Source organism: Camelus bactrianus, chromosome 6 (genome assembly GCF_048773025.1).
Source record: "Camelus bactrianus isolate YW-2024 breed Bactrian camel chromosome 6, ASM4877302v1, whole genome shotgun sequence".
NCBI classification, from domain to species: Eukaryota; Metazoa; Chordata; class Mammalia; order Artiodactyla; family Camelidae; genus Camelus; species Camelus bactrianus.
In genome coordinates, this window is record NC_133544.1 from 73,153,669 (window position 1) to 73,163,025 (window position 9,357).

A 9,357-nucleotide genomic window follows, 5' to 3' on the forward strand; every position below is an offset into this window, starting at 1 on the left:
GCTTCCAGAGAGCACAGGGCTGGGAGTGAAGCTGGCGTTGCTGCCACCCGAGGGTGCTTGATTGTGACCGCCTCCTCATGTGAGTGTCATTCTTTACAGGATCTTCAACATCAGCAGCGGGAAGCAGAAAAAGCTGTTTAAAGGGTCGCAGGGTGAGGATGGCACCCTGATTAAGGTAAGGGCCCAGCAGACTGGGCAGTGGGCCAGAGAATGGGAGAACAGAGGGGTGCTAGGTGGAGAGGGACTGGTGCTCCCTGTCCTCTTCCAGCTGTGTGCCCCACTCCTCAGGTGCAGACAGACCCCTCAGGGATCTACATTGCTACCAGCTGTTCCGACAAGAACCTCTCCATTTTTGACTTCTCCTCAGGCGAGTGTGTGGCTACCATGTTTGGCCACTCAGGTGAGTGTAGCCCCAGCACTGGACCCCGGGAACTTTACTCTTCCTTCCTTTAGTTGCTTGGGTCCCAGCAGAGCTGTCTGTCCCTCCCCTTTAACCAGCCTTCCATCTCCACCTGGCTGGGACTTCAGGGTGGCTCATCAGCCATATTCTTTGTTCTTCACAGAGATTGTCACTGGCATGAAATTTAGTAATGACTGCAAACATCTCATCTCTGTGTCAGGGGACAGGTGAGCAGAGGCCAGCTTCCCTGAGACACAGATTCTCCCTCTGTGCCACAAACACACCCTGTCCCTCCCCTCTCTTCACCTCAGTGATGTCTTGGGAAGTGGGGCTGAACAGGGATATTTCTTGGCTGGGTCTGACCTGACACTGGAGGGTGGCTCTGGTCTCCTTGTCAGCCCGTGGAGAAGGGGTACTAGTGGTGTTGCCTCCCCTAGAGTCCTGCCTTCCTCCTCCCTCACCCACCTCTGTGTCTCTACCCCAGCTGCATATTTGTGTGGCGCCTGAGCTCTGAGATGACCATCAGCATGAGGCAGCGTCTGGCTGAGCTGCGCCAGCGTCAGCGAGGGGGCAGTCAGCAAGGACCATCCTCTCCCCAAAGGACTACTGGGCCGAACCGGTGAGAACAGAGTGTGGGATGTGGAAAAGCAGTGGGTGGACATCCATATTGCTCGCTGTGATCTCACTGCTCACCCCACTCGCTCTGGACCTGCCACTCAGCAGCTTTGTTTCCCAGCACCTGTTTCTCACACAAAGACCCATGATGCTGGCCTCTTCCCCTCGCTGTTCTCCTCTCCCCGTGACCTTCCTTGTCTTGGACTTAGGCACGAGGCCCCATCGATGCTTTCTCCTGGACCTGCTCTCTCATCAGACAGTGACAAGGAGGGAGAAGACGAGGGCACTGAAGAAGAAGAGCTTCCAGCTCTGCCCATCCTTGGTACCAAGAAAGAGCCAGGTCCGTGGAAGTGCAGTGTAGGGCCAGACACCAACTGGTACAGTGGCTAGGTGTGCCCTTGCTGGGACCGTGGGGTGAGAACAGCATGAGCTGAGGGAACTGGAGCATCGCTGTGGCCTCTGGGCTTGCGTGTGGCGGGAACTCCAGGTTGGTTGGGCAGGATACACTCTCTGACTGCCTGTCTCTGTCTAGCCTTGGTGCCCAGCCCAGCACTGCCCCGAAGCCTGTCCCACTGGGAGATGAGCCGGGTGAGTCACCATCATTAAAATGTTCTTCCAAGGTTACAAGAGGTAAAGGAGGGTGAAAGCAGGGCTCTCTGCACCTGGCAAGACATTTGGGCACAGGGTCTGCCCACATGCTCCACCCCTTGTGTCCAAGGGAGTTGGAGCCACTGGGCTGGTCCCAGGTGGCGGGTGACAGAGCTCAGGTGTTTCCTCCCTGTGACCAGGTAAAGTGGCCTGCAGGGTCAGTCACCACTAGGGGAAGTACTCCACTTGTTTCGCTACCTGGGAGCCTGGGGGTAAATGTGAACAAAGGACGGGTTGAAGTGGGGAGTAGAAAAGGGGTCTGAGCAGAATGGTTAGAAGTAAATTTCAAGAAAGTCAAAGGGCTAAAGAGGAGAAATCTGGAGAAACCGTGGTTCTAAAGACCCAGGATAGGAGGTAAGCCCAGAACTTCTAGAAGAGTTAGAGAGATGCCATAAGAGGACCAGTAACTGAGTGGTGACTTCAGGGTAGCGAGTGGTGGGGGGCAGGATAAAGGCTTTCAGAGCAAGCCCTGCGGCAGCCTGGACTCTCCCTTAGTCGGGATTGCAAGAGCCAGCACCTCTCGTTGTCAGCAGTAGTGTCATAGGATATAGTGGTGTGGTGTCCAGTGCCTTCTGACCAGGTCAGGGGGGCTCAAGCCTGGGCTATTGGTTTGTCCTTGGTGCTGTGAATGGATTGAGGCTGTCCTCAGAGTGGGGGACTTTTAGAGACTCCCAGCTCTGAGGTGTTCATGATACTAGGTGAAGACTGAGACCAGAAGGTCCTCTGGGACAGGACACAGAGGGAAGCTAAGAGTGTGAACTCTGGAGCCAGACTGCTTGAGTTGTAACCTGCAGGCAGACTGTCTGTGGGACTTGGAGAAGTTACTTAAGCCCCCTGTGCTTCAGTTTTCCCATCTGTAAATTTGAAGCTAATAGTAGTACCCACTTCATAAGGTGGTTGTGAGGATTAAATGAGCTCATGTGTGTGAAGTGCCTGGAGCACAGTAAATGGCACGTGTTTGCTAATACTCTTGTGTGATTGTTACCGTTACTCTACTCCCACCCCCCACCCCACACCAGGCACAGGAGACAGAGGAGTTCCTGGACCCAGCTCCTTCAGCCAACCAAAGACCCAGAAGAAGGGGGCGCTGGGCTCAGCCAGGTGTGGAGCTGAGTGTTTGCTCCATGCTGGACCTGCGGCAGCTGGAGACACTGGCCCCAAGCCCTCGGGGCCCTAGTCAGGACCCTCTGGCCATGACCCCTTCTGGTCCTGGGAAGCATGGTCAGCAGGCCTCTGAGACCTCACATGCTAGCCAGGTGAGCCCACTTTCTCCCAGCAATCTAGAGATCTCCAAGGAGCCTCAGCCAGCCTTGTGCCAACAACTGGGGCCTGAGCCTTCATCCAGCTATGCTTGCTCTGCCCCTGTGGGACATGGGTAACCTGAATGGCAAAGACAGGTGGAGCCGGCTAAGCTGTGGTACAGTGATGGGGTGGAGAAGCAAAGGATTGCCTTTGTCCTTGGCTGGGTTCCTTGGAGGGCTCATGATGTGAAATGGTGGCTGGAGGTTGGCAGCCCAGAGTGCTGATGTAGATCTTCCAGAAGCTCAAGAACACTTGGAGCCCAGCCTGGCTTCATGGGGTCTGACCTCAGAGTTGGAGCTTCCCTTAGAATTGGTGCCCACTGAATCCTTGCCCACCTCCACCTCTTCTCCCAGACCCTTGCTTATGTTAGCAAACACCCTGCTGCCCTTTTGTGTGTTCCCAGAATGAAAAGCCCCCTCGGCCTCAGGCTTCCCAACCCTGTTCCTGCCCCCACCTTATCCGATTGTTGTCCCAAGAGGAAGAGGTCTTTGCCCAAGACCTGGGGCCTGCACCCATCGAAGATGGTATTGTCTACCCTGAGCCGAGTGACAGCCCCACCCTGGATACCAGGCAAGGGTCCTGCAGACCTCTAGGGCCATGCACCCCTCAGTCTTCCTTCCCTCCACATGTTCTGTACTTGGGTGGGGGACTGGCCCCGGGCACTCAGGGCTTGCCCACCACTGCACCTCTGCCTCATCCCCAGTCCTGCTCATGGGTGGGGCAGAAGGAAGGCAGGACTTACCACTGCTCCTCCAGCTCACCACTGCCTACTGCCTCCTCTTTCCCCTGCTGGCCTTCCTGGCAGTGAGTTCCAGGTGCAGGCACCAGCCCGAGGGACCCTGGGAAGACTGTACACTGGCAGCAGGGGCTCAGAGAAGCACAGCCCTGACAGCGCCTGCTCTGTGGACTTCAGCAGCAGTCGTCTTTCCAGCCCTGAGCACCCTAATGAAGGTGAGGCTGCAGCCCTGAGGTGGGGCCAGGACCGCGAAGGTCGGTGTGCTGAGGTGGGAGTGGAGGCTCGCGACAAGTGGGTGCAGCGTGATGCTTCTCTCCCCTCCCCTACGTCCAGACTCTGAGAGCACGGAGCCCCTGAGTGTGGATGGCATTTCCTCAGACCTTGAAGAGCCAGCCGAGGGTGATGAGGAAGAGGAGGAAGAGGAGGGAGGCACTGGCCCCTATGGGCTGCAGGAAGGCAGCCCCCATACCCCGGACCAGGAGCAGTTTCTAAAACAGCACTTTGAGACTCTGGCCAATGGGGCTGCTCCAGGTGTGGTCAGAGGGCCAGCATTTGGTTACTGCAATCTAGCCTTCTTCCCTCCTCGCCCAGCTGAGAGGGAGGGTCTGAGGGCAGGCCGTGCCCTGGGGTTGCCTTCTGGGAGAGGCAGAATCTGGGCCAAGGGCTCACTCCCATACATGATTTCTGTCACCCTGGCAGGGGGCCCAGTCCGGGTACCAGAGCGGACAGAGTCTCGGAGCATCTCTTCACGATTCCTGTTGCAAGTGCAGACCCCCCAACTCAGGTACTCTCCCCACAGCAGCGCTTGCTTTCCTACAAGGAGCTCTGGCTCTCTTGACCTCGCAGTGCTCCCAACAGGGCCAGTACTGCCCCTGGGGCAGCAGGCAGCCTTCCTCTCTCCAAGGCTCTGTTTCTATGCCCAGCAGTATTTTGCACTCTAAGTTTTGGGACAGCCGGCTTGGCTGGCTTTGTGCCTGTCCTTCTCTCCTAGCACCTCTCTAGTGTTGTGAGAGCCTCTCCCCGTCTTGGCAGGCAGGAGCCCTGAGCCTTCTCTGGGCCTCCTTCCACATTTCCTCCCTGTAGGGAACCGTCCCCATCTTCCTCAAGCTTGGCACTGACGTCGAGACTGGTCCAGGTGCCGCAGGCTTCTGGCGAGCAGCTGAGAGGCAGTGGTGCCAATCCTCCAGGAGCACCCCCAGAGGTGGAGCCTTCCCCAGGGAAGCCTGGCCCCCAGCAGGCAGCCCCTGTGCTGTTGCCACGACGCCGTCTCAACCCAGATAGTAGCTGCGCCCCCAAGAGAGTATCCACAGCCAGCCCCTCAGGCAGACTCCAGAAAGCCCAGTCTGTGCAGAGTCTGGTGCCACAGGGTGAGGAGCCTGGCGGGCTCAGCTCCGGGTGTGGGGAGTGTGGAACACGGGGGTGTGCTAGAGGAAGGTGGGCTCATGTAGCCCTAGGTGTCACTGTGCTTGCCAGTGGGTGTCCCTTGGTGGGTATGTATAAGGCACAGCAGCTCCTAGGGAGATGACCCTTAGAACCTGAGACGCTGCCTCACCCCCTGACCTGTGTGTGTGTCTCTGTCTCTGCAGATGAGGCCCCTCCACCAGGCCCATTGCTCTTACAGGAGATGGAGGTACAGAGGCGCCTACGTTCCCTACCCCAGGCTGATAGTCGTCTGTCTCGGCCCCATTCCTACCAGAACCCCACCACAAGTTCCATGGCCAAGATATCCCGCAGCATCTCTGTTGGGGAGAACCTGGGCCTGGTGGCTGAACCTCAAGCTCCTGCCCACATCCGAGTCTCACCACTCAGCAAGCTGGCCCTGCCCAGCCGGGCTCACCTGGTCCTGGATATCCCAAAGCCACTGCCTGATCGTCCTACCCTGGCCACATTCTCACCTGGTACCAAGGGCCGGGCCCCTGGTGAAGCAGAACAGCCTGGCTCCCCAGTGGGCCTAGGAAAGGCTCACAATACATCTGAGAGGCCGGCCTGTTTTGGGGAGGTTGCCACTCCCAAGCCTAGGACAGAGTGCCAGGCTCAGCCTGGGCCCAACAGCCCCCATGCTCAGCAACTGCCAGTCAGCAGCCTCCTCCGAGGCCCTGAGAACTTGCAGCCCTTACCCCTTGAGAAGACTCCCAGCCCCATGGAATACACCAAGCCAGGGGCAGCCCTGAGCCAGGACTCAGGTGTGCACAGCTACCCAGCTCTCACCTCCTGCCCCATCCTCTCTCTCCTGTCTCTGTTGGCCACTCTCTGGCTCCATCCCATTTTTGTGTGTCCAGCCTCTGGCGTTTTTCGTCCTGTCTGCTCCTGTCTGAGTCCATAAGTCACACCCCTGATGGTGAGACACTCCTGTCAACCTTCATGAGCTCCCTGTGGCCCACTTGCCCCTTCAGTGCCTTTTAGCCCCTGGGACTGGGACTGGCCCTTTCCTCTTGACCTTGTTTTCTGTGTGGTGTTGGGAGGGTGTTCGGAAGGAAGGAGGCAAGAGGAAGGGACTGAGTGCAGGTGATGCTGGGGGTGGGGGTAGGCCTTTTTCACTCTGAGTGGCCCCTGGGTGGGGAGGACTGAAAGGGCAGCTTTGCCAGGCCTTACTGAGCTGTATCTGTCCTTCCCAGAACCAGCCATGAGCCTGGAGCAATGCGAACAACTTGTGGCAGAGCTCCAGGGCAGCGTGCGCCAGGCAGTGCGGCTCTACCACTTGGTATGTGTCGGGTACCCGCGGGCAGAAGGAAAAAGCATGTCGGTAGTGCGAGCTGAGTGTCCAGAACATAATGATAAGGCTCTTGCACTGACGGGTGGGTGGCGCAATTAAGAACATTCTGAGGAGGCGAGTGGGTTAGAGTTCAGGGCTCTTAAACTGAGCACATTGGTCATTTCTGGCTAAGAGCTGGAGATATCCTCAGACAGGGGGGTGGGGTGTAGAGAGCCCACGTGTCCTAGTTTGCTCAGAACCATCCCAGCTTATGTCTGTTGTCTCAGTGTAATTATTATTCAAAAATGATTTGGCTATAGACGTAGGGGACAGTCCAGCAGAGGCCAAGAGTTGAAGAGGAATTGATGACAAGATGTAGATGGTGCCATAATCTGATGGTCACCCCCAGGGTCTGCCGCCATCCCCTGGCCTCTGGTCATACCTGCTGATCTTGGGAGCATGGAGCTCCCAGCCATGCCCACCAGGGCATGTGGCCACTTCTTCCAGGGCAGGCTAGACCCAGGTGGGGCCTATCCCTTTTATGCAGTCCCCTCCGCTGTTCCTCCAGCTCATTTCTGGGCTCCTGTTGCAGGTGTCCAGCTGCAAGACACCCTCAGTGGAGCAAAGTCGCATCACTCAGCTCCTCAGAAACACCTTCTCTTCAGTGCGGCAGGAGCTTGACATCCTGGCCGGGGCTGCAGTGTCCAGCCCTGGCGGGAGCCCTGGGGCAGTGGGGGCTGAGCAGACGCAGGCCCTGCTAGAGCAATACTCAGAGCTGCTGCTTCGAGCCGTGGAGCGGCGCATGGAACGCAGACTCTGAGTTCCAGAAGCCTGTCCCAAGTGAATGCTCCCCCTCTTCCAAACTGTAGCCCTTCCTCCATTCACCAAAACCTGTGGGGATGCTTGGAGTGGACAGCAGGGATCAGTGCTCAGAGGGGAAGCAGCTTTCCCAGCTGCTCCTCATGGGACCCCTGTATTTATTAATTTATTTCCCTGACTGTTGCCTCACTTTCTTGGAACTCCTGCCTCCACAGCCCTTCAAGTGGCTTATGCAGGGGTAGGTCTTGGTTGTCTTCGTCATCTTGGTGCTGTGAGGAGTAGGAGGGCAGCATGCCCCATCTAGGGGAGAAGCTAGCCCTCTCTTCTTAGAAGCCATTTGAAATTACTGCAGGGATCAGCTCCCTGGAGTGGAGCACACACAGGGTATTCAGTGGGGTAGAGGTGAGAGGTGATCTGGTATCCATGCCTTTTAGCCAACAGCGGAGCTTTACCTCTACCTCCACTTCCCCTCCCACACCAGCTGCACTCCCCTGGCTGCCAGAGCAGCGGTTATCTATTTCCCCCACTTCTTGGCAGTTCAGAAAGGCAGAGCCCTCTGGCCCTCCAGGGCACTCCCAGCCATCAGGAGGCTTGAGTTGGTATCAAGGCCTGAGCCCCCACATTCCACTCCCATTCCCCCTCCAAGAGGGCCCTAGCATTGTCTCTTCCTGTGCCCCTCTCTCTCTCCTGGCCGGAACTTGTGGAGCCAGCTGTGGGACATTGCTGCAGGACAGTAAAGCCCTCTGCTGGGCATACATGAAGCCCTGGCCTCCTTTCCTCAGCTCCTTGACCTTCCCTGTCCTCCAGCCCTGGTCCCCAGCAGGTTGCTGGAGGCCACCTTCTCCCTGCATCCTGAGTGATGCTTAGTCAGAAGCCTGTGTTGGAAATTCCCTCATGGTTTACAGGGCGCTGGCTCACCTTCTAAGGACCTTGGTCACAGATGAAATCTATATAAATGCACGCGCGCACACACACGTACGTACGTACGTACGTTGATGCTGGCTGATGTGTGCCTGGTTTCCTCTCATGGCCTGCCCTAGCTTTACCACCTTGCTACTATCAAAGAACGTGAAAGGGAATGGAACACACTAAACCTGAATTCTGGATTCTTGGTGTCCGCAGCCTAGTGGAGATGGCCCACAGTTTATCTGGTTTGAGTAGAAGGAGCCTCCTCAGAGGGGTGCTCTAGATACTGGAGGTTGAAGAGAGGGAGGTGCATGGGACTGCAGCAGGGGTCAAGAGACACTGGAGAGGTGGTAGGTGGGACAGGTAAGTCGTAGAGGTGAGGGGATAGATGAGAATTAGAAGGGCAGTTTTAGAGGTGAGGAGATAGGGCACAGTGGGTAAGTACAGTAGGACCAAGTAGTGAAGCGAAGAGTTGGGGTAAAGAATATGTGTCTCTGGGCCCCACTGCTTCCCTCTGTCTCAGGTAAGTCAGGGCAGCTCTGCCACAGCTCTAGGCCACTAAAGCCCATTTTCCCATGGACAGGCCTTTGGGCCCTGCTGGCTTTATTGGTGGAGGCTTAGAAAGAAATTGGATTCTGAAGGGTGCCAGCTCTGTTGCATCAGTCTGAATGCACCTGAACAGATGAAACTTATTTCACCCTCACTTTTCTCTATTACCACCACCTGCGTCGCCAAGCTGCAAAGAATCCTGGCCCAGGAACTCTCACAGCTAAGGGTGGACACTGGGCATGACTGCGGCTGCCCGGGTCAGGTTAGAAATCCACTCACGGTGTACCCCTAACCAGCACACCAGCCACAGTCCACCCTAAATGAGCTCAGGCCTGGTCCTCTGGTTCTTCACCATCCTCAGCCAGTCTGTCCCTCACAGAAGGAGCTACACTCCTGCCAAGGTTTGTGAGAAGGTGGCCGCCCTTTCCCTACCCCAAGCCCAGCGTGGGGGAGGTCTTGCGCCCGTCCTCTTCTGCATGTCTGAGGCCACCGGCAACTGCCGCCCCCGTTGAGATTTGCCCTGACCCAGTTTTGAAAGACCCTTATTTATAACTTTTATACTTTGTCCAGGCCTTGGCCCTTCCCTACTCCCCAGGTCTCATGGGGCAGAGGCTGTTTTTTTTTAACATGTTCGTTTGTATTGATGTATGAACTCGTCAATAAACACAATCATTTGCTAATTCTGGGATG

General features: G+C 56.7%; 1 protein-coding gene across 1 annotated transcript in view; it reads left to right on the forward strand.

The window, feature by feature from the left end:
- MAPKBP1 (mitogen-activated protein kinase binding protein 1) overlaps positions 1-9,347 on the forward strand; it is a 49,322-nt gene extending 39,975 nt beyond the window's left edge. Inside the window, exons 17-31 of the mRNA XM_074365937.1 lie at positions 100-175; positions 289-400; positions 564-627; positions 885-1,019; positions 1,225-1,355; positions 1,548-1,603; positions 2,683-2,919; positions 3,369-3,535; positions 3,771-3,916; positions 4,035-4,232; positions 4,401-4,485; positions 4,785-5,068; positions 5,288-5,884; positions 6,317-6,402; positions 6,986-9,347. Coding sequence (XP_074222038.1) covers positions 100-175; positions 289-400; positions 564-627; positions 885-1,019; positions 1,225-1,355; positions 1,548-1,603; positions 2,683-2,919; positions 3,369-3,535; positions 3,771-3,916; positions 4,035-4,232; positions 4,401-4,485; positions 4,785-5,068; positions 5,288-5,884; positions 6,317-6,402; positions 6,986-7,213 — 2,602 coding nt within the window. The 3' untranslated portion in view covers positions 7,214-9,347. The remainder of the gene's footprint in view (positions 1-99; positions 176-288; positions 401-563; positions 628-884; positions 1,020-1,224; positions 1,356-1,547; positions 1,604-2,682; positions 2,920-3,368; positions 3,536-3,770; positions 3,917-4,034; positions 4,233-4,400; positions 4,486-4,784; positions 5,069-5,287; positions 5,885-6,316; positions 6,403-6,985) is intronic.
- Positions 9,348-9,357: the final 10 nt, after the last annotated feature.